This window comes from Microplitis demolitor, chromosome 8, assembly GCF_026212275.2.
Source record: "Microplitis demolitor isolate Queensland-Clemson2020A chromosome 8, iyMicDemo2.1a, whole genome shotgun sequence".
Lineage (NCBI taxonomy): Eukaryota > Metazoa > Arthropoda > Insecta > Hymenoptera > Braconidae > Microplitis > Microplitis demolitor.
Window position 1 is genome coordinate 20,093,384 of NC_068552.1, and position 22,174 is coordinate 20,115,557.

General features: G+C 32.8%; 9 protein-coding genes across 14 annotated transcripts; 4 read left to right on the forward strand and 5 right to left on the reverse strand.

Annotated features, from left to right (window-relative positions):
* Nucleotides 1-78: 78 nt before the first annotated feature.
* Nucleotides 79-1,933, reverse strand: LOC103576717 (uncharacterized). The gene is made up of 6 exons (XM_008557057.2): nucleotides 1,764-1,933; nucleotides 1,565-1,697; nucleotides 999-1,491; nucleotides 721-927; nucleotides 421-650; nucleotides 79-350 (listed from the first exon to the last, which is right to left on the reverse strand). The coding sequence occupies exons 1-6, from the start codon at nucleotides 1,829-1,831 to the stop codon at nucleotides 141-143; spliced, it is 1,341 nt and encodes a 446-aa protein (XP_008555279.1). The 5' UTR covers nucleotides 1,832-1,933; the 3' UTR covers nucleotides 79-140.
* Nucleotides 1,934-2,011: 78 nt separating this feature from the next.
* On the reverse strand, nucleotides 2,012-3,046 carry LOC103576718 (39S ribosomal protein L9, mitochondrial). The gene is made up of 2 exons (XM_008557058.3): nucleotides 2,862-3,046; nucleotides 2,012-2,777 (listed from the first exon to the last, which is right to left on the reverse strand). The coding sequence occupies exons 1-2, from the start codon at nucleotides 2,949-2,951 to the stop codon at nucleotides 2,055-2,057; spliced, it is 813 nt and encodes a 270-aa protein (XP_008555280.1). The 5' UTR covers nucleotides 2,952-3,046; the 3' UTR covers nucleotides 2,012-2,054.
* A 98-nt stretch (nucleotides 3,047-3,144) lies between these two features.
* LOC103576716 (E3 SUMO-protein ligase ZBED1) lies at nucleotides 3,145-6,678 on the forward strand. 3 transcript variants are annotated; one of them, XM_008557056.3, is made up of 5 exons: nucleotides 3,145-3,630; nucleotides 3,697-4,961; nucleotides 5,021-5,451; nucleotides 5,518-5,666; nucleotides 5,741-6,678. In XM_008557056.3, exons 2-5 carry the CDS (start codon nucleotides 3,699-3,701, stop codon nucleotides 6,073-6,075), a joined length of 2,178 nt encoding a protein of 725 aa, XP_008555278.1. In that variant the 5' UTR covers nucleotides 3,145-3,630; nucleotides 3,697-3,698; the 3' UTR covers nucleotides 6,076-6,678. The 3 variants fall into 3 exon arrangements, with proteins under 3 accessions (XP_008555278.1, XP_053597469.1, XP_008555277.1); XM_053741494.1 differs by having other exon boundaries at nucleotides 3,749-4,961; XM_008557055.3 differs by having other exon boundaries at nucleotides 3,145-4,961.
* Nucleotides 6,669-7,688, reverse strand: LOC103576715 (transmembrane protein 138). The gene is made up of 4 exons (XM_008557053.3): nucleotides 7,428-7,688; nucleotides 7,268-7,340; nucleotides 7,007-7,181; nucleotides 6,669-6,936 (listed from the first exon to the last, which is right to left on the reverse strand). Exons 1-4 carry the CDS (start codon nucleotides 7,559-7,561, stop codon nucleotides 6,830-6,832), a joined length of 489 nt encoding a protein of 162 aa, XP_008555275.1. The 5' UTR covers nucleotides 7,562-7,688; the 3' UTR covers nucleotides 6,669-6,829.
* A 277-nt stretch (nucleotides 7,689-7,965) lies between these two features.
* On the forward strand, nucleotides 7,966-10,886 carry LOC103576714 (protein O-mannosyl-transferase 2). The gene is made up of 8 exons (XM_008557052.3): nucleotides 7,966-8,214; nucleotides 8,294-8,377; nucleotides 8,446-8,530; nucleotides 8,607-8,711; nucleotides 8,774-8,882; nucleotides 8,953-10,115; nucleotides 10,191-10,600; nucleotides 10,680-10,886. The coding sequence occupies exons 1-8, from the start codon at nucleotides 8,120-8,122 to the stop codon at nucleotides 10,783-10,785; spliced, it is 2,157 nt and encodes a 718-aa protein (XP_008555274.1). The 5' UTR covers nucleotides 7,966-8,119; the 3' UTR covers nucleotides 10,786-10,886.
* Nucleotides 10,887-11,039: 153 nt separating this feature from the next.
* Nucleotides 11,040-15,056, forward strand: LOC103576713 (transmembrane protein 8B). The gene is made up of 6 exons (XM_008557050.3): nucleotides 11,040-11,410; nucleotides 11,635-12,212; nucleotides 12,287-12,538; nucleotides 12,613-12,890; nucleotides 12,968-13,618; nucleotides 13,697-15,056. Exons 3-6 carry the CDS (start codon nucleotides 12,357-12,359, stop codon nucleotides 14,707-14,709), a joined length of 2,124 nt encoding a protein of 707 aa, XP_008555272.3. The 5' UTR covers nucleotides 11,040-11,410; nucleotides 11,635-12,212; nucleotides 12,287-12,356; the 3' UTR covers nucleotides 14,710-15,056.
* A 298-nt stretch (nucleotides 15,057-15,354) lies between these two features.
* Nucleotides 15,355-16,554, reverse strand: LOC103576821 (uncharacterized). Its single transcript, XM_008557214.2, has 5 exons — nucleotides 16,480-16,554; nucleotides 16,316-16,401; nucleotides 16,031-16,238; nucleotides 15,815-15,956; nucleotides 15,355-15,749 (listed from the first exon to the last, which is right to left on the reverse strand). The coding sequence occupies exons 2-5, from the start codon at nucleotides 16,399-16,401 to the stop codon at nucleotides 15,355-15,357; spliced, it is 831 nt and encodes a 276-aa protein (XP_008555436.1). The 5' UTR covers nucleotides 16,480-16,554.
* A 1,147-nt stretch (nucleotides 16,555-17,701) lies between these two features.
* On the forward strand, nucleotides 17,702-18,576 carry LOC103576820 (uncharacterized). The gene is made up of 4 exons (XM_053741595.1): nucleotides 17,702-17,842; nucleotides 17,902-18,039; nucleotides 18,101-18,333; nucleotides 18,420-18,576. Exons 1-4 carry the CDS (start codon nucleotides 17,702-17,704, stop codon nucleotides 18,574-18,576), a joined length of 669 nt encoding a protein of 222 aa, XP_053597570.1.
* A 339-nt stretch (nucleotides 18,577-18,915) lies between these two features.
* On the reverse strand, nucleotides 18,916-21,964 carry LOC103576712 (L-asparaginase). 4 transcript variants are annotated; one of them, XM_053741650.1, is made up of 10 exons: nucleotides 21,875-21,930; nucleotides 21,700-21,753; nucleotides 21,129-21,391; nucleotides 20,952-21,063; nucleotides 20,765-20,879; nucleotides 20,372-20,708; nucleotides 19,964-20,278; nucleotides 19,601-19,896; nucleotides 19,364-19,537; nucleotides 18,916-19,301 (listed from the first exon to the last, which is right to left on the reverse strand). In XM_053741650.1, exons 3-10 carry the CDS (start codon nucleotides 21,298-21,300, stop codon nucleotides 18,945-18,947), a joined length of 1,878 nt encoding a protein of 625 aa, XP_053597625.1. In that variant the 5' UTR covers nucleotides 21,301-21,391; nucleotides 21,700-21,753; nucleotides 21,875-21,930; the 3' UTR covers nucleotides 18,916-18,944. The 4 variants fall into 4 exon arrangements, with proteins under 4 accessions (XP_053597625.1, XP_008555271.1, XP_008555270.1 ...); XM_008557049.2 differs by having other exon boundaries at nucleotides 21,129-21,394; XM_008557048.2 differs by lacking the exon at nucleotides 21,700-21,753 and having other exon boundaries at nucleotides 21,129-21,394; nucleotides 21,875-21,964.
* Between the last annotated feature and the right edge of the window lie 210 nt (nucleotides 21,965-22,174).

The window sequence follows — 22,174 nt, forward strand, 5'->3', positions numbered from 1 at the left end:
TTTGTATTTATCTCACCTAGTAGCCAGTTCATATGTAAGATCTCCCGACTATAAAGTGTACAATTTTTTTTTAGCTACTTCATGATGATGTCAATATATCCCATACATTTTGTAAGAAAAATAAGTATTTTAATTGATGTTTAATTCGTAGTAGTGATAATAGAAATAGCGTCCGACTGTGATGAGTAAGATTGACGATTCAATTCCCGTTTTACCCATTTCTTCCTCGCTTCCTCGCGGTACTTGTCATACTTCCCTTCAATTCGCTGAACTTTCGTTAGATCATAAACATCGGGAAGCTCGGGGTCATCTCCGCAGTCTGGTAATTCTCTGGGTTTTTGCTCCACACTCTTAAAATCACAGAAAAATCAGCTGGTCCAGCAATTGGGTCTATAAAAAAATAAGATTATTTAAAATTACCAGACTTTTTCTTCGTTTATCGGACAGTGAACTTCTCCGTCGTTCCCACAATTCTTCTTTGTCCAAAGCATCTTCATTGTCAATGTGAACTAGTGTAATGTCATAATTAGCGCGTGGTTGTCCTAGCATACCGACTTTTATCCTCAAATCATGTAAGTTTTCTTCATCAGCAAGTAACGCATCTTTTAAATAAATAACTCTAGGATCTTTTGACTCAAAATTTGTCAGTCCTGTGAATAATCATCATATTTAATACAATCTACGTTTAATTCATTTTTTAAATTTATATTCAGGTATCACCTAAAGAAACAAGTCGAAAGTCACATAATTCATTGAGTAATTGATAAGCTAATGGTGAATTTATAAGTAATTTTCTACGTGGTAACATTTTAGGACCATGAAGAATAAGTTTTTCTTCTTCATCCAGCTCTGTGTCGGTTTCACGTCCAGTTTTACGGTCAGCAGAATTGTAAACTTCAGTTCTCAGTAGTCTGTTGAGTTCTTCTGCTATAAATTACCCGTCATTAATTTTAAAATCAGTGTCCCAAACTGTAGTAATTTAAAAAAAATTATAATACCAATTAAATTGTAGTGCTTTCTCTCCAGAGCAATCCAAACAACACGATGGGCAACTTGGATCAGCGATTCAAATATCCTCAGATCTTTCTCTCCTTGAGACTCAATGGACAAACCAGCAAGCATATGATGATATTTAGCACTTTCTTCACATCCAACCAGCAACTCGCAGTATTCTCGAGCGACGATACTCCTCAGCGCATTTATTTCCTCAGCTTTTTTCTGTCTGACACCTGCCAAAGGGCTTCGTGCTTTCTTAATGACCACAGTGCGCTTTTTAATTATTTCCTCTTCCCATATCTGGGTGTAGAATTGAAAGTAGACGATAAGTGCTCGCAGTAGACGATCAACGACTCGCAGATGGAAAAAGTTTATGAACTGAAGACTCACTGGAGTTGTCAGCAAATATAGAACGATATTTTTTATATCTTGGAGTATTATGACGTCTGGTTCATTCGGAGAAACTTTACGAAGATAATTCTTACGATACTTTATCTTAAATTTAAATTAAGATATTTAATACAAAATATAAATGAATTAAAATTAATAAAATTGATTAATTAAATACTTTTTGACTGGGATTTAAAATATCTAGGAAATTCAAAATTAAATATGCATGGGGACAATAAATTTTAGATTTATCTACTATTTTCTTTTTTCTTCGACGGCTTTTTATTTTTTCATCTTCTTGTTCATTAGCCCTAAAATATCGTCATTAATTTTATTACAAATAAATAATATATATTTATAATAAAAACATTATTTACCCAAGCACCGCAAGCCCTTCGTGAAAATCGTCCCATACAAAACATATATCTTGAAAATTTTCCGGCATTTGTTCATGCTATTATTAACAATTTAACAATTAATTTAGAAACTAAAATGAACAAAAAAAAGCTCCCATATCTGTAGGTTGTTACAAATGAAGTTGTAGCTATTCATTGATTGTACCAACTCGTGCCAAGATATATTTAGTGATACATTCATGTCTTACTTAGCAAAATAAAATAAAAGGTAATTTTAAAAATTATTTTATTTTAACAAAAGAACATATACATTTACTGAATTGTATGAGTTATGGAGTCGGGGTGTTTTGTATGATCAGGTTCAGGCATTGCCTCTAAAACAGATTTAAATTCCGGGTATATCGGCTCGGATTTTTTTAGATGAGCTTCAAGATCTGGTATAATTTTATTTGGATTGTTGCTGCGGTATCTAATTCTACATCTCACATTAACTTTTTCTCTTTGATTAATTGTCACGGTGACATAAAATTCTTTGTTCTCCATCTCAAGATCCGGTCCATTTATTGGTCGCTCAGGCAGTGTGACGCAGTCTTTGTCCATGTGAATTTTTTGTTCACGAAACGCCGATCTCACGTGCTCGGGAGTTAGGGTCCAGGGATTATCAGCTGACATGTAAACTTCCAGCAGTGTCCGAGCGAGAACCCTCATTGTGCTTGGTGCCCACGGTGACGAGAATATCTGCGTAGGCACTCCGACTTCTTTCTCAAACTTTTTTATGTTTTCCGGAGAAGCGTAAACTGCTAATCCGGGCAAAAGTAATTGATTGTACGCGATTTTAGGATGCAATGACAATCTGTCTCCACGAACACCTATACCTTCCACGAAGGAAGTGAGAATGACATCAAGGTTTTCTTTTTTTCTAATATCCGTGTTTTCTACCAGGTCATAGATAAAGTAACGGCCTTTCCATATTTTTATTTTTGCGTTTTTTTGGAGTAAAGGAAGCTTATAACGTCTCTTTAATACATATGTATTCTGTAATATTTAAAAAATTTTTAATTTATGAATTTATGTATCACTATCAAAATGTATATTTGCAAATAAAATAATTATCATTACCCTAGTTTGTTGAATTCCCACTCCTGGAGTTAAAGTTAGTAGAGGACTGATTGTTTTTCTTAAAGAATTTAAAACACTTGTACAGTTCATTGTTTTGTTTTTATTTAATATTTTAAATTAATCTAAATCGAGGTTAGATCATAATAAAAAATTTTATTTATTAATTTTGTAACCTCTTGAACACAGTCGGGTAACGCGCAGGCGCCGCTAGTCTGCCAAAAAAATTTTAAATTTTCCCGCGCGCTCAATTTGGGGAATTTAAATTTCTTAGTGAGAAATAAAAAGTCACTGAGTGATAACTGATTTGATTGGATGAAAATTTGTGTGAATAGAGACAGAAAAATGGGTACAGATGGTACCCCTAGGTGACGGATCGATTATTCTCACTTCTCGAGGAAGGAGAAAGTCGATAAGCAACTTGCCGTAACACACACGAGACACGAGCACATACTTTTGTCAATGTATCACAAACGAGAAATTCAAGTTCGATATATCTCTGAATTATAAACTTCGATCCCGGTCGATTATCCGATATCGGCTACAAATAGCGGCAAATTTGTTTGTTTGTTTTTTTTTTTATTTCAATTATTAAGTATTATTGTTTTTAATTATTTGTGAAAAGAAATAAATCAGCAAGTGATTCAAGACTAAGTGGATTTTATTTAATCAGCGTCACCTCCATTTTGTTGAGATAAAATTCTGGCACCTGTGTCTTACAACTAGTACAATTGTAAATATAAATAAAAATATATGTTTTAAAAAACACCAGGTAAATAAATTAAGACAAGTTGATTTAAATAATTATTTAAGTTGATTAGTAAATAATGTTAATTAGTTATGGCCGGTGTTAAACCAATAATATCTTATGAAATAATGGCAACTGATAGCGAACGAGATGAAAATAACGAAGTTCACTTGGCATACAACATGATGGAAGAAAAACACACGTATACTTATAAAAAACTTGTTGTACCGATGTCTATGAGAAGCGTCTACTGGAAGTACTTTGGATTTCCGGCAACTGATGAAGGTGAAATATTAACTAAAATAAAAATAGTATGCATTCTCTGTCGCACACAGATTGCATACAATCGGAACACGAGTAATCTCCGTATGCATTTACAAAATAAACATACACATGAGCTGATGGAATTGGAAGCTACGAAACCGCCTAAAAAACAGTACGTGCCCCAGGACCCCAAGGAGAGACGAGCTCAGAAAAAACTGCTAAAGTCGACGACGTTTATCCACACGACGAACATTGACGGTACTGTTCATATTGATGGTGACCTGCAGTATGTAACTGACCCGAATGTCAGTTTTGCCAGCATAGAAGACGACGTTAGTCTCGAGTCACCACTAAGGATTTCTATGAAGAACGCATCGACGAGTAGAGACAGTCAGCAGTTGTCTTACGTGATTTCAGATGATGGAGATATTCAGCACGCAGAGAGCAGAGATGTCACGAATTTATTGACGGAGCTGGTTGTCATGGACATGCAGCTACCGAATTTCGTTGAAGGATCTGGGTTCCTGAGGTTCATGTCATTGCTGGGTTCGTCGTATGAAATTCCTTGTAGAAGTAAACTCGAGACGGAGTTAATTCCTAAAATGTATGACAGATACAAATCTCACATGCTTACTGTCTTACATAAAATTCCAACGAACATTGGGTTGACCCTTGAAGAATGGAAGTCCAGCACGGATGAATACTTTATAACTATTTCGATGTTTTACCAAAATACTGATGAGCCGATTATGGAAACTAGAGTCTTGACGACTGTTAATGCACCAAGAGATTGGGACATTAATCAGTGGGGTACTTTTATTGAAATGTTTTTGTACGAGTGGAATCTTAGGTCGGAAAAAGTCACGGCTATAATTACAGCAACTGCGCGTGAAGAGTTACTCAGTGCTTTAACTAACAGAGGATTCACTTTGATACCCTGTTTGCTCTTTACGCTACAAGAATGTGTACAAGAGTGTTTTGATAACCCTGGAATAAAAGAGATATTAGCGGCTTGTCGGGTAATCGTCGGTGTAATTACTGCGAAAATGGGTATATCGGAAAAATTGGAAGAGCAAGACACATATTTTGAGGTAAATTTATTAATTTTATAATAATATTTCAATGATAATGATGATGTTTTTAATTATAGATAGAGGAAAATCCTTTGACAATGGATTATCCAGCAGTCTGGACGTCGACGCACAATATGATGCAGCAAATGATTGCTAAGAAAAGTTACATTGAATCGTTATTGGTCTCTAAAAGTGAATCGGAAGGGAGTGAAATTGGGTGGACGGGTATTAAATTCGAGGCTGAGCATTGGAGTATCATCGAGGATCTTGTAATGGTACTCGAGCCATTGAAAGTTATAATACTAACGCTAGTCGAAGAAAAAATTCCTATCATATCACTTTTGAAACCTCTTTTGTGGCAACTCGAGTCTGTTCATCTGGGTATCAAACAGTCTGACAGTAATCTGACGAAAACTTTCAAGACACAAATCAGTGAAAAACTTCTTGAAAGATACGAATGCGTGGAAATTAGTAAAATGTTACAAATCGCCACGACTTTGGACCCCAGGTAAATATTTAAATTTCTTCAATAACTTTTATTTATGATAATCATTAATTGTATTAATAATTGTAGGTTTAAACAATTGCCATATGCGGCTGATGAAGATAAAATTATTGCAATGAAAGAAATAAAAGAATCGATAAAAACACTAATTCACGAGGAGGAGCGGAAACCAGCTAACAGAAGTCAAGAACCCGTGAATAAAAAAAGCAGACTGTCTGGTAATAAATTAAACTTATTCTATATTATTTATATTTATTAATAAATCAACTAAATGTCAGTTTAATAATTTTAGGGATGGAAAATCTGTTCAAAGATTTCAATTCCAAAAAAACCCGAACAACGATTTCAGACAAAGCTGAATTGGAGATGGTACAGTATCAAGGGGAATCTGGGGAACCACTGGGCTCTTGTCCTATTGAATGGTGGACAAAACTCTCAGCCAAGTGTCCATTTTTATATAAACTGGCGACTCATTACAATTGCGTGCCAGTATGCTGTGCTCCATCAACGCGCATTCATCCAGAAGCGCAGATCGTCTATAACATAAAACGCGCCTCTATACCATCTCATCTTGTCGACAAGCTGATTTTCCTCAACTGTAATCACGGTATCAGTTTCACTGTTTAATAATTATTTCAATTCTGAGAATGAAATTCTCAGCACGTGATGTTTATTAGAGAACAAAAATTCTTTATCGTATGATTAATTTGTAATTGAAATTTTTTTTCAACTATGAAACAAAGGTCATGCTCGCAAAATTAAAAAATTTATTTTTAATGATACATATATTTATTATTATTATTAGTTTTATTTGTTATTTAAATATCTATTCACATTGCATCACTCAGTGCAAATGACATTATTTGTACATAGTGTAAAATAATTAGACTTTTCATCTCATGACTCGCGGTAAATATTGTTTTGCATAATATACTGACCCGATTCGCATCAAAACTCAACGCCATTGTTTTATTATCTTTTTTAAATCTTATAAAAAGATTGAATTATGATTAATGTGATTGTACAAATATAAATTAATTATGATTAATCATTAAAATATTTGCTACTATATGTTTAAATAATTTAAGGGACATTTGTTTAATACAATTACTTGTATAATATTAATATATAAGATTATATTATTTTTAAAGATTTAAAATAAGTAAAATTTAGTGCCTAAGAAAATATAAAAATAATTTTTGAATTAAATATACTGAGTGTTAAAAATAATGTTTTGCTTTTTAATTATTTACTTATACAGAATACGCGTATGGTTGGTTGTAAAATGAAAGTATAAAATACCTACTTTAATTATGTCATATTTTAATTTGTAAAAAAGTACATCAAGTCTTTGGTGTAGGTGTAGTCTTGTTTTTTTGTTTTACGTAAGATTAAGTTGTTTTTCCATCCAAGATGAGCCCTCATAAAATCTTGGGTCGCTTATTCTGAGAGACGCTCTCTTGTAAAAGTAATAGTAAATTACTGCAACTGTTGAATAAAATATTTTTTTAATAAAATTGTTTTGATTAATTTAAAATAAATAAATTATTTGAATCACCTGTTCTGTGAATTGAATAGAGACAATGGAAACCTTTGGTCCAGTAATGAGTTAAAGGTTGATTCCAATGAATTGTCATGTGCCAGATATGAAGAATGATACTCAATATTATGTAGAGAACACATAGTACCAGAGTTGTACGAAACCTTACGTACAATAATTGAATAAGACCCGTCTGAAAGTAAAAATAATTTTTTTATGGAATGATAGGTTTTATTTTTTCAATTGAATAGAACAAGCATTAATTATAATTTATTTTACCTGGAAAATATAAGTGGCAAAGAAATTGACCAACAGCAATGTCAGTGCGACAATCAAACCGAAATCCTGGATTCTGAAAGCAGATTCAAAATAATGGTGATTTTTTGTGGGAATTATTGGAATGTCTTTGTAGTGTTTTTATGAAAATTTAAATACTTACATGTAAAGAGATAAAAGTTCAACAGGATTAGATCGAGTAAAGCTGGAGAATGAGTTGACGCAAACATCAAACAGTAAAAGTAAATTTTGAATTATAACTATGGCGGAATACTGTTTGGAAGTTGAAATATTCATTTACTATTATAGTTTATTTTAATATTATTAGTGACATTGATTTTTTAGTTTGTTGTGAGTTTTAGGTTCCATTTGCTGACATTCAATAAATGACACTGACACTTTGCTTTGTTATGATTTTTTATGTGCAAACTTCACTGCTTGGAATTACGGAGCTCCAGAAGATGCCGCTGCTGGTCTTTTTTTTTATTCTTATCACAATAATTACAGTCATATTTAAATGAGCTAATTAGAATAAGAATTAATGATAAATTTCTTGGGCAAATTCTTCCACCAGCAGACAATTGTAAAATTACTAACATGAGATTTAAAATTTTGAAAAGAATTTATCAGTTGATAAGTTACCGCTTGATTATATTTTGATATTTACATATATGAAAAAATTCTATTCCACGTAATGAAAGTTAAAACCAGTCAACTCAACAGGTTGTCTCAATCATGTACCGTTAGACGTAAATAAAAAAAGTCTACGTCAAGATGAATTCGTAATTACTTCATTATTATTATAATTTATATATATTTATTTATTTATAACTTAAAATAATATTTTCAATAAGTATGACAAGTGCTAATAATAATATAGGCTCGAAAAAAGTGGCAACTCCAGATGGCAAAAAGTCATGCCAAAATGTTTCAGAAAAATCAACTGATACGTATGTACATTTAAATTAACTAAAGATGTATTTAAAAATATAAAAAATATAAAACTTATTAACTGATGTCTGATTCTAGAGGATGGTGGTTAGTTTTTGGAGTTATTATTATACTCACAGTTATAACTAGGTTTTATAATGTCACCGAACCTCAGCATGTTTGGTAAGTATACAAATAATAAGTCCCGCTAATTTTTTAAAAATTTACGTCTATTAAATTATTTACTTTAGTTGGGACGAGACACATTTCGGAAAAATGGGAAGCTGGTACATCAACAGAACGTTTTTCTTTGACGTTCATCCCCCTCTCGGAAAGGTAAATTGCATACTTTGTAATTATTAATAAATTAATTATTTTATGTTAAATTATTAATTTCTTATTAAAAACCTAGATGTTGATAGCGTTATCTGGATACCTGACCGGATATGATGGGACCTTTCCATTTGAAAAACCAGGAGACAAATTTGGAGATACTAAATACGTGGGAATGCGAATGGTAAATTATTTAAACACTTGTCACAAATCAGACAATTTAATTTAAATATTTGTATGTTATAGTTCTGTACATTGTTAGGTGCGACGATTGTTCCTTTAGCATTTCTGACGATATGGGACTTGACTAGATCTACCCGTGCTGCTGCATTGTCAGCGATGTTTATTTTATTTGGTGATTTTCTTTGATCTAATTATTTATAGTCAATTAATATTCTTCATAATAATAATAATTATTATTTTAGATGTTGGATTATTAACATTAAACAGATATATATTATTGGATCCGTTGTTACTGTGCTTTATGATGTCAGCAACCTGGGGAATGGCCCGAGTCGGTTCTCTAAAAGATAGAGCATTCACGAAGACCTGGTGGGGTTGGTTGACATTCACTGGAATTTCACTGGCTTGTACTATTGGAGTTAAGTTCGTTGGATTATTTGTCGTTCTACTAGTTGGATTATTTACGATAAGCGAACTCTGGAGAGAACTTGGTGACTTATCGCAACCTGTTACAAATGTTGGCAAGCATCTGCTGGCGAGAGTTGTTTGCTTGATAATACTGCCAATTTTATTGTACATGATATTCTTTTTCATTCATTTGATTGTTTTGAATAAGAGTGGAAGTGGGGACGGATTCTACAGTTCCGAGTTTCAATCTCTTCTGCAAGGGAATTCACTCCACAATGCTTCAATGCCTAGAGAACTTGCTTACGGTGCTACGATAACTCTAAAAAATCATCGTACAGGCGGTGGCTATTTACATTCTCACTGGCACCTCTATCCGAAAGGTGTTGGAGCGCGACAGCAGCAAATCACAACCTACACCCATAAAGACGACAATAATTTCTGGCTCGTTAAAAAATTCGATACTGATAAATTGCCTTCTGAACCTGAGCTAGTGAAACACGGTGACCTCGTACGTCTCGAGCACGTTATCACAGGTCGTAACTTACACTCGCACAAAGAAATAGCTCCGATTTCAAAGAAACACTATCAAGTTACGGGTTACGGTGAAAATGGCACAGGCGACGCTAATGATGTTTGGAAAATTTTAATATCCAACGGCAAAGACGGTGATGTCATTCAAACAGTCACCAGTAAACTAAAATTCGTCCACTATCTCCATCACTGCGTACTCACTTGCAGTGGTAGAACCCTACCTAAATGGGCATACAGTCAACAAGAAGTATCTTGCAATCCCAATATGAGGGATAAAAATGCCCTGTGGAATATTGAAGACAATAGGTATCCTAAATTACCTAATGTAAGTTTTCAAGTATACGCACCAGGATTCATTGCTAGATTTATTGAATCACATGCGGTTATGCTTCAAGGCAATTCGGAGCTAAAAGTTAAAGAAGGTGAAGTTACTTCTCGACCTTGGCAGTGGCCTATTAATTACAGAGTAAGAAAATCAATATATTACATGATGATTTTTTTTTTTTTTATTTGTCCTTCATAAATTTTTTATCTTTTTCAGGGGCAATTTTTTTCAGCAAATAATCATCGAGTCTATTTACTTGGAAATCCAATAATATGGTGGGGAAATATTATTTTTCTATTTGTGTTTGCTTTTATATATTTATACACCGAAGTAAGAAAGCAAAGAGGGTGCGAGGATGACCCCAAAATTGTGGCTGAAAAAGAGAAACTAAAAAATGCCGGTAGCTGGTTATTCATCGGATGGCTTTTACATTACGTTCCTTTTTGGGCAATGGGACGTGTTCTGTACTTCCATCACTATTTTCCTGCATTATTGTATAACTCAATGCTCACTGGTATAACGATTAATTTTATCATCGACTCGTTATTCTTCTTACTGCCGCAAAAAATCGCCAATACTCTTTATCATGTGATTCTTGGAACAGTCATTTCCGTGACTATTTACAGGTTTATTATTTTCCTTCAAATATCATTATTATTTTTATAAAATTATCATCAATATTGATCATTACATTGTTTTATCCAGTTTCTACTTATTTTCCCCGTTGGCATACGGCATGGAGGGGCCGACTTCTGAAGTTCCCGACAGTTCTATGCATTCGCTGCGCTGGCTCGATTCCTGGGAGTTTTAAATTTTTTAAATAATTAAATTATTTATGTCCGTTAAAAAGTAAGATAAAATATCTAACTCAAAAACAAAGATCTATAAATATTTATATTTTACTTTTATAAATAAATAAAAATTGTTAATGATAACAAAAAGAAAAGTTATTCTTTTATACAATTGAATTTCTATCTATTCACAGTAGAAGTGAAATTTGAATAGACATAAATTGCTTTATATTTGTGAATAAATATAATTATAGTGGAAAATCGATCACCGAGACATTGCGACAAATAATAGACATCAAGTAGACCCAGAAGACGCGCAGGTGCAAAGTTAAAACAGCTGTAGATTGTTGCTAGTTGGAAGCTTCATCAGCAGCAGTGTCAACATTCAAACGTCATAGTATCAAGTCAAGCTCTAGCATTGACAGTAATTTAAAAAAGGGTCATCGTGCGTTTAACTAGCATTAAATTGACATTAAACGCTTTGGGCTGATTTAAAAAAAAAAAAAAACGAACAAGATAATAAAACTAGTGACGAATATGTAGCAGTATGACAGTGACAAGTTGAGAATCAACCAGTTATCACCACAACAAACCAATGTGCTGCTTAGTTAATTTTTTTTTAGATAAATATTCAGTGACAATCGCGTGAGGCTCTACGCGAATCGATACTCTAATTTATTCAAATATTTATTTTATAACTTTTAATTTTTTCATTTGAAAATAATATTTTTATTTGCTAGCTAGAGTAAAATAAATCGACTTACGTCATGTTTTAAATATTTTATTGATTTAAATTAATTGATAAATAATTTTTAATTTAAAATATTTAATTTCATTGATATTAATAGAAAAGTTATTTCACTTTACAGCTTGAGAAAGTAATAGAATCTATATTTGTACTTAGTACATATTTAATAAAACAATTTTGTGCAATAGAATAAGTGATATATGTAATATAACTGTGCGATATATTGAGCTGATGCGGTCAGAGTGACGCAACGGATGATTTCATGAAGCTTTTTTAAAATTAATTTATTAAATAAATAGCACGGACCATAAGCTTGCGTCTAGTTGTGATTCATAGTCACCAGGAAACTTAAAATTCAAATTTTTAAAATTACCAATGGCGATTATTAACTAATTCTCAATAATTAAATTCAAATTAACTGTCTAAAATTAATGCACTTATGTTTTAAAGTCCGTTTAATTATCTTTTACAGTATATTGTAGACATATACCTATACCTATACAATTAATATAAAATTTATGTGGCAGTGATAAGATATCTTACACCTCCAGGGATCCAATGTCATCGGTTTCTTACTTTAGACTTTATTTTTCTTACTGAAATGAACTTGAAAATGTACCGCGACGCTTTACATTCACTAAATAAATCGAATAAAATAGTATTCTTCCACATTATCGCCTTGCTGAGTACATAAAATCGGTATTATATTTTCTAAACACTTAATTACTCAATCGTATATTTATCTTTATGTTTAATATCTATTTTATTTACAGATAAATTAACTTGTTGTGTTTATAAATATTGTTGGTATCGTGGAATGATACTGAACTCAACAGCCTTAATATGCTGAAGCGTAAATTAAGTTTTATGTTAATTATTTTATCATTAATAATTAGTATTTGTTGCGGAGAATTTATTAAAATATCACAGCAACCGGCAAACATTCTTGAAGATTTCTTTGGATATCGTCATGTATCCATTATACATTTCAATGTCCCGGAAAATGTTATCACCGCTGCCTTTAAGTAACGTCATCTTCATTTAAAAATTTTTTTTTATTAATTATTGTATTTATTATTAATTAATCAATTAATTAAAGGTTTACTGCTAAGGAGACAAAGACTGGGGGGTTGGGTAATTGTTCACCACGAGATGTTTCAGTTTACTTAAAGTCCGGAAGTATTCCATTGGTCCATCCTGATGGATCAAAAATTAATGCTAAGCTATTGAAAAATCGTAGAAAATTTTATCACCTCAATTTCACAAGTTCCGGTGATCATTATTCAATTTTAAAACCTTCGCCAAGTGCTGGCGATTGGTATGCGATCGCATTTAGATCATGGACTGATCCTGATTCTGAAAAAATTACTCAGCAAGGTGTGAAAAAAAAAATTCATGAAATAATTAACTGGCAATAAATTAAAATGAACTGATTATTTGGTAATTACTTTCAGGTATAGGAACAGCGTGTGATACTGTTCTTGATGCGGAATTGTCTGTCGAGCGAGTAGGACAATCAGTATTTATAAAAAATAATGATGAAAATACTATAACGTTAAGTAGTAATTTATTGGAAACTGCAATGATCCGATTCTTTGTACCTGGAGATCAACAAACAGTAAATATTTCGTTGATTTCATCATGTGAAGAGTGTCGAGTTGCTGCTAATGTAGTTGCAAAGGAAACGTTGATTGGCGCATTGATTAATCAAACTGAGACAACTCTAGCATTTAAGCCTTACGTTAATTCTTTCCACTTTTTGACTCTCCGTCTTCTCTCGGGTAATGCGACAAATATTTCAATTGCATTACCCATAGATAATTTATCATTAAGTGACGACATTTTTGACATTGATAATTATGATACTGTGGCTGTGAATAAGGTACCACTGACAAGGAGATCTCTTCCAGATTTTTTTTTATTTGACTACGAGCATTTATTAGGGAATTCTAGTAAACCTTCACCGGTTAATATCACCGTTGACAGTCTGACAGTACTGAGTTACCAAGTAGCACCAGTTTACGATGTCGGCGGTACTGTATCTATTGGTATCAAGTTAGTCAAGAAGTCTGATGACATTGTAGTAGTTGGATGCGTCTCTCTAGGTATTTATTTTTATTTTTGTAATTTAATTAATTCATAGTAATTTATATAGCCGACAATTTTGTTTAACTTTTCACCAGGTTACTATGCTGGTATCACAGCAGGCGGAGGTTGTATGAAACAAAACTCGCTGACAGCTGCTGATCTTTGGTCAAACAGCACAAAACCGACAACTATTCATATCCCATATCCAGAACCAGGAACTTGGCATCTGAGTATGAAAGCTTTTTATATCGAATCCAAGTGCAACTGTTCAGTGGAGTGCCGTACGAGTGGCTGTAAATCGTGCGATTGCATGAACGAAACATCAACAAGAGTTGAAACAAATATCGCATCATCACCGTGTATCGAAGGCCATTGTAATTCAAATGGTCGCTGTCTTCATTACATGACTGGTGGATCTGTATTTTCAGCATGTTACTGCAACGGTGGATACCGCGGTTTTGATTGCGCCGATGACACCTACGTTTTGACTGGCGGAAGTATTCTCATACGCTTACTACTCCTGACACTGAGTAATCTAGCATTTTTGGCTTCAAGCTACGTCGCATTTCGTCGAGAATATTACACAGAAGCTCTTGTTTACGTTTCTGTGATGTTCTTTTCAACATTTTACCATGCTTGTGAAGCCGGTGAAAATATCATGAGTTTCTGCATCACAAAACTCAGTGTACTGCAGTTCTGCGACTTTTACAACGCGCTGTTGTCAATCTGGGTAACTTTGGTGGCAATGGCGTCATTTGGACCTCGACTAACGGCTTTTTGTCAAATAAGTGGAGCTATTGTTCTTGCACTGGGTGCTGAACTTGACCGAACAGCTCTCTGGGTATTTCTGCTACCCGCTGTCACTGGATCCATTCTAATCGGAGTGTCTTGGGGCCTACGCTGTCGCAGACAACATAATTTTGGCTACCCTGCGTCAAGATACCGCAATGTCTATCTACCAACTGGACTGGGCCTCGTTTCCGTCGGGTTAATTTGCTACGCATTTTTACAGACACGTCGAAACTATCATATTATCCACAGTTTTTGGCATGTCTGCATTGCATTGAGTGTTGTTCTACTTTTACCAAAACGTAAACATATGAAATAGTATCGGAGATCGCTTGACAACGATTATGAGTCTTGTGACGAAGCTATTCGTGCATTCTCATCGCCCGTTGTCAGCGATTTTGATCAAGAATGTGATTTGAGTGACTCATTTTTGCAAGCACTCGACGATTAATTGTGTGACCAACACTTTGTTATGCAATTACTGATTAAATATGTGATTTGAAATTATAAAAAGATAAAAATAAACACAAACTTTATTGTGATCTATATTTTACACTTTTGTGTGCTGTTAAAGATACCTATATATTTGTATAGAATGCACTTGATGCACAAAGTATAAGTAAAAAAAATAATAATTATTACTATTGATAAATATTGTAACTACAATCTTCCATATGAAGCATAAAATTTATTTATTAAATATTTTTCTCGAATTTTAAATTGTTTTTATTATTTATCTACCAGATATTTTAATCATCAATTAAAATTTATAATTAATTAATTATTAATATACATAATTAATATATTTATTTGGTATACAAAGAAGAAAACATGATTATTAATTGAAATCTATTGATATTTGATGGCTTTCAATGGCATAGGGCACATTTACGATTATTTTATTACATTAATTCAATTATTTATAATAATTAATAAGTCATTATTAAAATACAATATTAATTAATTAATTAGCAGATGGTGCTGTAGGGTGAGAATCGGGACGATTAATAGAAGACATTACACTTGAAATAAGACGGACTATAGATTCCATTGAGAATCCGCATTGCCGGTAAGCTCTAGAGCAATTTTGGCCTTTGCGTCCCGCTTCAATGGCTTCTTGGATCGCCGTGCCACGCATTGCAGTCCGGAAGACCTGATTGGTCGTGACAGTGTCTATTAATCGGTCGAATGATGATACTTTTTCTTCATCATCAATGTCATTGGCTGTGCGAATTGTTTCGGCGGCTCTTTTTGCATATGTGCAGACTGCGCGTTGCATGCATGTTGTCGTATCGATTCCATGATGAGCCAGGATGTCATCAATCTTGGTCATTGAATTTACAAAACCTCCTTCATCATCTAAAAAATTTTTAAATAATTATTTTATAATGAAAAAACAATAAATAAATCAATAAATGAATTACTTCTTGCATATTGTCCGTAGCTTCCACTAATAAGGTATAATATTTTTGGAATTATCAAAATAGATCCAATTCCAAGAACTGCGCCAAGGATTAATCCACCCAAGTCAACCTTTCCTCCACTGTAAGATGATACTCCGTACCCCTGAAATTAATTTATAATTTATTTAAATATTTATTAATTACTTATTAATTATTCTTAAAAAATTCTTTACATACAGAGCTTGTACCAACACCAGTGAATCCAAATCTTGGCTCTTGATTACGGTCTGCAGGAATACTTGAGGCATCAGAACCAGAACTTCTTGATACTACAGAGGCATTTTCACTACGATATTGTGACTGTGATTTAGATTGTGTTGGTATTGCCATTTGGTCATGATTTTTTCCCATTTTGTCGAGGTAATCCATTGAACTTGGTACGAATCTTAGATACAACAAATTATTATCAGTTAGATTTACATTCTATTACATTAAATATTTTAAAAATAAATCAATCATTACCCTCCCATGTCATATTTTGGTGAACAACAGACACTATTGACTAACAAAGCAGCCATTAAGGCGGAAATTTTGAAGCTCACTGTCATCTAAAAAAATTTTATTTAAATATAAAACTCTTTTATTCTGAAGAAATATAAAAAAAATATGAAACTGAAACTACGTACCTTGGGAGTTTTTTTGGGATCTCTAAAAAAACACTGTAGTGTCAAAGTAAAAAAAATGATTTAAACTGAACCAACAAGTACGTGTCGGGTAAATATATAGGTACCGAGGGTAATGACGAGGACGGTCAAACATAATTGCTCTCTTGGTTTCGCTTTCGTCGCCGTAGATTTCCATAGAACAAAGTCGCAGCCCGTGACATCCCCTCCGAAGACTTTTACTCTCATCTTCTGAAGAGTCATTTTTAACAAATGAAAATATCCTCCTCCAATGACGAAACCCTTTTTTATTTTTTAAGAAAATTAGTTGAACTAAACAATTGAAATAAAATATTACGACAGAAAATTTATATTTTAAATAATCATTTTTTCTAATAGCTTAATAATTACAACCTATTTATTTTTTTTTTCTTCCACAAGCTCTTGGAATCCTTGGCATTAATTTTGATCTAGACTTTTGTCATTTAACGCTTCAGAGTAAACTGAATTATCTTTCATACTTAGAATTTAAATAATACAAGTATAATTATAAAATATTCTACTTTATCCTCATTAATAAAACTTAATTTAAAAACACAATTATTCTTTCGAGAAACTCAGATAATTTATATAAATTGTTTATGAAAATGACTGATAGAAAACGAAAGTAACATTTTCATTGTACATCATTTAAAATAATTTAATAATTACAACATTTAAACACTTTCGTTAATAGTAACTACGACATTTAAATTTATTTACTGTTCTCTGTAATAATAAAATAAACTCAAAGTACTTTCTTCTTTAAAATTTAACCAGCTCATTAGAATCAAAAGTAAACATCCAATTTGAAGAAATAAAAGTAAAATTTGATAATGAGCATAAAAAACAATATTGTAGTTAATGTTGATGTGTTCAAAAGAATTCGTTCTGGCGACTGATCAAGAAAAATGTCACGAAAGTAATAAACACCAAAGACTTTTATTTTTGCACAACGGAAATAAACCATACACAAGTTATTTAATTAGCTGGGGTAGTTACTTTTTGCTATCATTAGCGCATAATTTTTTATTTTTAAACGAGCTCAACTTAGCTGATAATGATTAACACCTTTCTCTACGGAAAAAAATGTCCTTATTTCCTTGGAGATGTAGGAGGGTCTTATATACATAGTCCTGGAGGTTTTTGGTAGAGCCAATACGACTTTGAGCTTCTACTTGTTCAGTATTCTTTTAATTTTTCAATCATGAGTCCGTCAACATCAACGTCATTATTGTTGTTCTTTTTAAATACATTTTTTATTTTTTCTCTGGCAAATCGTGCTCCGGATTTGACCCACAGACAGCCGCGATTTATTTCATTTAATTCTAAAGAAGGAAATATTGATGTAAGTGAAAATTTGATAATTTACTTAAATGCTTAAAATAATTTTAAAAATATTTCAAGGTCGACTTGGATTTGTCTATTCCATTTCTATCGATTCCTCTGAATCATGATGAGGATGCAGACGGTCCAAAACCTCTGGTGAATGTTAACTTGAAATCTGTTGCTGTTGCTGGAGTCCTGGCTGGAGTGACGGCATTTGTGCTGCCTTATTTTTTCGCAAAACCTTCAGTTGAGCATCGGTACCGTAAGTTTTATATAATTTGTTCTTCTAACCTTATCAATTATTACATTTTACTATTTTATTATTCAAACTAGTACAGGCCGTGACAATGAATTTGGATTAAGGGAAGCTGGTCAAGCTCTCAATGAATTAATGTTGGGAAATAATTATGTGACACCGTGTCTTCAGTACACTGTATGCAGCGCTATTGCTAAAGTCAGTCATGCTAGAGTGCTATCGAGCAGTGATAAAATAATTGATGGGATAGCAAAGTAATTAAAAGTCACTTAAAAATTATATTGCAATTTAAATGTCAAGTGGTGATTAACTTATTAAATTAATTTTTTTTATTTAATAGTCTTGGATGGTTTAAAAACGTGACGGACGGAACAGCAGTACAAGAAGCAATAAATGCAGGCCGGAAACAAAATCCTGGATGTTCTTTTATGTTTGACGGATGTAAAATGCCAGCGAATGTTCTCGAATCTATGATGAATCAACTGGGTATCAAATGATTTTATAAATTAATGAATTTACTTGCTCATTAATATTTAAAAATATTAAATATAGATATTAGACTAATTATTATTATAAATTGTGTTTCTGTTAAAAATAAAATAAATTATTTTTATGTATTCATTACATCAGTTTCTCAGTGGTATTAACAAATTTACATTTATTCTTGCAATAATGACAAACGGCATGACAATTTACTTTCATTGTCCAAATGCGCGCAGCGTAAAAAAAATGTCTCATCATCGTGCTGTAGATACACAAGACACGCATCGAGAAATTGTTAAGATATGTTTTAAACTTTCTCTCGTCGTTAAATTTATGTTAAAATAACCATAAAATAATCCAGCAATATATATATATTTTATGACTACGTCACAGTACTGTTTGTATTATTTACAAAATTTGAATTTGATAGAATTTTAAGTACAGTCTTGGCATTAACAAGTCGCGCTAAAACAAACGGCGTATGTCCTAATAAGTCTGTGCACTCTGGATCGCTTCCGTGTTCAATAAGAAAGCGTGCGATCTCAGTTTTGTTGTGAATCGCTGCATTATGAAGGGCTGTCCGACCAGAAACATCTGGTTGCGATAAATCTGCACCAGCTATATCGTATGACTGGAGACGTTTAAGATTCCCAAAGGCAGCTGCGTTACATAATTTTTGGCCTATTAATAGTGAGCTCTCGTGAAGATGAGCCCCGCACTGACGAAGTAATTTAATTATCTATAAAAAAAAATTTCCATTAATAATTTTATTAATTCATAAAATAAAAATAAAATTTTTACCTCATGGTGATCATTTTCCACGGCTTCAGTAAGCGGAGTGCGATCAAATCTGTCTTTGATGTGAACATTAGCACCCATTTCTAATAGCGCTCTTACTAATTTAATGTCTCCATCACAGCAAGCGATGTGCAAACCCGTACGAGAATCTCCATTAAGTTGAGATACATCGACACCCTGCATTCAAATGATAAAATTAATAATCATAAGAATGACATGCTGGCTTAAATAATTATTTACATTATCTTTTAATGATGCGATTTTTTCAATGTCGCGATTAATCACTGCGTCAATCATCAATGCGGGAAATATAATTGGCCCAAGTTTATCAATTTCAGCTTCTGAATTAAAACCAAGCATACGCATGATAACTTTGCGGTCTTGTATTTTTACGCAGTGGTGAGTTGTTACTTCGCCCCGTAAATTTGTCTCCATCATACGTCGTTTTGTGACAATATCCCATTCCGTTTTTGATAAAACGTAAGCTAGTTTTGTTAAGGCTGCTTCTGGTGTCATATCATAGCCCAAAGTAACACCTATATTTTATTTTAATAAATTAAAAGTTACAAAATAAAAAAATATTTTTTAAATTTAATCATTTACCAGCATCAGATAATACTTTTCCGGCTTCATATAAATCTGTGACCCCGTCTTTTGAACACTGCGTGGTGTTAACAATAATAACACCACGTTTAGTGGCATCGCGGAATACTTTGAGTATATCGTCGCGGTTCCCTGGAATATTTCCAGCTCCATATGTCTGGAGGATAACTCCTTCGATAGGCGGTTGAACAAATGCTCTGACTAAATCAGTCGTAATACTCGGGAAAATTCTCAGCAGACCAACGTTACGATTCAACGTCTTGTGTACATAAAACTTTTCCAGAGCACAAGGTCGGAAGATCGACTGATAATTAACTAGAAGTTATTAGTTTTATCGTTAACTTATCAGTGCTACGATAATTATTGCATCATAGAAAGATTATTTTATTGAACACGTCTGATTTCTACCTTCAATTTTAATACCGGCAATGGCGAGTGGTGTACAATTGGGAGACGTAAAGGCATCAAATGATGCAGCAGCTGCTTTACTGGTGCGATTTCCTCGCAGAAGATGTGATCCGAAAAATACGCAGACCTCTGGTATGTTGTAATTACCAGCAATTACTAGAGATGTTAAAAAATTGTGAAGGCCATCACTGCGCGTGTCAAAAATCGGTAATTGGGACCCAGTTATCACGACTATTTTACCGAGTGCCTCGAGCATGAATGAAAGTGCTGACGCTGTGTAACTCAGAGTATCTGTCCCGTGGAGCACGACAAATCCGTCGTAATTTTCATACGATTCCTAAAATAAAAATAAACTAAAAGATAAAATACATTACAAATATAATTTATATTTACTCGTATGTCGGTTGCTATCTTTATCCAATCATCCATTGTCATATTGCTAGAGTCTAATAGCGGAGAATATTCCATGATATCATAAATTACTCGTCGACTATCTGTTCCCTTTAATCTAGATTAATAGAAGTAAATTAATTAACTTTATTTTAAAAAATATAAATTTACCGATAGTTAAAACACATACGGCAATACTAGAGAATCCAAATATCCTAACGTTTCTTCAGCATAAATACGATCGTGCATATGAGGATAACTCTTGACTGCTTCAACAAAAGCATTAGGCAGCGGTGCTAGAACTTGAAAGAAATTTTCTTCAGCATATTAGCAACATATTTATTTAACTAAAGTGAAAAATTCTTACCTCCTTGCTCATTTCTAATCATACCAATAGTACCTCCGGTATAAATAACTAACACCCGTCCTTCCGGTTTGCGATCTCCGGTTGTATGACCCACAGATCCATTACTCGATTGTCGGATCAATTTTTCACCTTGATCTACAGCTGCTGCTCCTTTTTTTTGTGTCCCATTCATTTTCGTTGTACTTACTCGTGTTATTTGAAAATTTTATAAGTTTCCCTCAATCCCACGGACTATAAATATATGAAGTTGTGCACGATACAAACTGCTGCAATAAAATGAATTGTAAATACAAATAGATTTCTTATTGCCTATATGCGCCGCAATTTATTCTACAATAAGAATATACTACGATTCAATCATATTGATTTTTTAAGTAAAATATTCGTAATAAATTCTCTGAAATTGACAGAAGAACTATCCAGTATAATAATTTAGAGTAAAAACAATTTGATTGCGAACTAATAAAAGTTTAATTAATTTAAAATATTAATAATACTGTATTTAAAATTTCCGCATTCCATCTTCAATAATTAACTTATAAAACTTTCCCTTTCTAATTGTCATACTCACGTGTCTATTCCATCACTTTTTTTTTATCTGATTGCAATTATGTTTTCTACAATACTTTAATTCAAAATTTATTTTTACAAAAAAAAAAAAAAAATAAAGAATAGTTTATTACTGAATCAAATGTATAAAGTAATTAATTAAATTTTCAAATTAATACAAAAACAACTCAACTTACATATGATTAAACTTTATTTTAAACCCGGCCTGCCTTATTTTAGCTGATGTAATTTTCTACAAATATGTGTAGTTGGATTTTGAGTTTATTTTCAGAATAGCAGTCAGTAGCTGCAACTGCACTAGATGAGACATCGTACAGTTTATTGACCATAATTAATAATTAATTGTCCTCGTCCAATCACTGCAAAGTCATTAAAAAATTTAAATAAATAAACTATCCTTATCAACAAAAATTACAATATTCATGTACGTATGTTATTGTTTACAAATACGTGAGTGGTATGAGTCGAAGGTATCA

Coding starts and splice junctions, on each gene's coding strand:
- LOC103576717 (XM_008557057.2), bottom strand. CDS start 1,831: ATGCCGGAAAATTTTCAAGATATATGTTTTGTATGGGACGATTTTCAC. Junction 1,492..1,564: donor TTTTAAATCCCAGTCAAAAA/GTATTTAATTAA, acceptor TTTAAATTTAAG/ATAAAGTATCGTAAGAATTA. Junction 928..998: donor AAAGCACTACAATTTAATTG/GTATTATAATTT, acceptor GGTAATTTATAG/CAGAAGAACTCAACAGACTA.
- LOC103576718 (XM_008557058.3), bottom strand. CDS start 2,951: ATGAACTGTACAAGTGTTTTAAATTCTTTAAGAAAAACAATCAGTCCT. Junction 2,778..2,861: donor TGGGAATTCAACAAACTAGG/GTAATGATAATT, acceptor TAAATATTACAG/AATACATATGTATTAAAGAG.
- LOC103576716 (XM_008557055.3), top strand. CDS start 3,699: ATGGCCGGTGTTAAACCAATAATATCTTATGAAATAATGGCAACTGAT. Junction 4,962..5,020: donor AGCAAGACACATATTTTGAG/GTAAATTTATTA, acceptor TTTTAATTATAG/ATAGAGGAAAATCCTTTGAC. Junction 5,667..5,740: donor TAAAAAAAGCAGACTGTCTG/GTAATAAATTAA, acceptor TAATAATTTTAG/GGATGGAAAATCTGTTCAAA.
- LOC103576715 (XM_008557053.3), bottom strand. CDS start 7,561: ATGAATATTTCAACTTCCAAACAGTATTCCGCCATAGTTATAATTCAA. Junction 7,341..7,427: donor GAACTTTTATCTCTTTACAT/GTAAGTATTTAA, acceptor ATCTGCTTTCAG/AATCCAGGATTTCGGTTTGA. Junction 6,937..7,006: donor CTATTCAATTCACAGAACAG/GTGATTCAAATA, acceptor TTTATTCAACAG/TTGCAGTAATTTACTATTAC.
- LOC103576714 (XM_008557052.3), top strand. CDS start 8,120: ATGACAAGTGCTAATAATAATATAGGCTCGAAAAAAGTGGCAACTCCA. Junction 8,712..8,773: donor AATACGTGGGAATGCGAATG/GTAAATTATTTA, acceptor TGTATGTTATAG/TTCTGTACATTGTTAGGTGC. Junction 10,601..10,679: donor ATTTCCGTGACTATTTACAG/GTTTATTATTTT, acceptor TGTTTTATCCAG/TTTCTACTTATTTTCCCCGT.
- LOC103576713 (XM_008557050.3), top strand. CDS start 12,357: ATGCTGAAGCGTAAATTAAGTTTTATGTTAATTATTTTATCATTAATA. Junction 12,891..12,967: donor TGAAAAAATTACTCAGCAAG/GTGTGAAAAAAA, acceptor AATTACTTTCAG/GTATAGGAACAGCGTGTGAT. Junction 13,619..13,696: donor AGTTGGATGCGTCTCTCTAG/GTATTTATTTTT, acceptor ACTTTTCACCAG/GTTACTATGCTGGTATCACA.
- LOC103576821 (XM_008557214.2), bottom strand. CDS start 16,401: ATGACAGTGAGCTTCAAAATTTCCGCCTTAATGGCTGCTTTGTTAGTC. Junction 15,957..16,030: donor CTGGTGTTGGTACAAGCTCT/GTATGTAAAGAA, acceptor AATTAATTTCAG/GGGTACGGAGTATCATCTTA. Junction 15,750..15,814: donor CTACGGACAATATGCAAGAA/GTAATTCATTTA, acceptor AAAATTTTTTAG/ATGATGAAGGAGGTTTTGTA.
- LOC103576820 (XM_053741595.1), top strand. CDS start 17,702: ATGAGTCCGTCAACATCAACGTCATTATTGTTGTTCTTTTTAAATACA. Junction 17,843..17,901: donor CTAAAGAAGGAAATATTGAT/GTAAGTGAAAAT, acceptor AAATATTTCAAG/GTCGACTTGGATTTGTCTAT. Junction 18,040..18,100: donor TGGCTGGAGTGACGGCATTT/GTGCTGCCTTAT, acceptor AGTTTTATATAA/TTTGTTCTTCTAACCTTATC.
- LOC103576712 (XM_008557048.2), bottom strand. CDS start 21,300: ATGAATGGGACACAAAAAAAAGGAGCAGCAGCTGTAGATCAAGGTGAA. Junction 20,709..20,764: donor AGATAGCAACCGACATACGA/GTAAATATAAAT, acceptor TTTTTATTTTAG/GAATCGTATGAAAATTACGA. Junction 19,302..19,363: donor TGGAAAATGATCACCATGAG/GTAAAAATTTTA, acceptor TTTTTTTTATAG/ATAATTAAATTACTTCGTCA.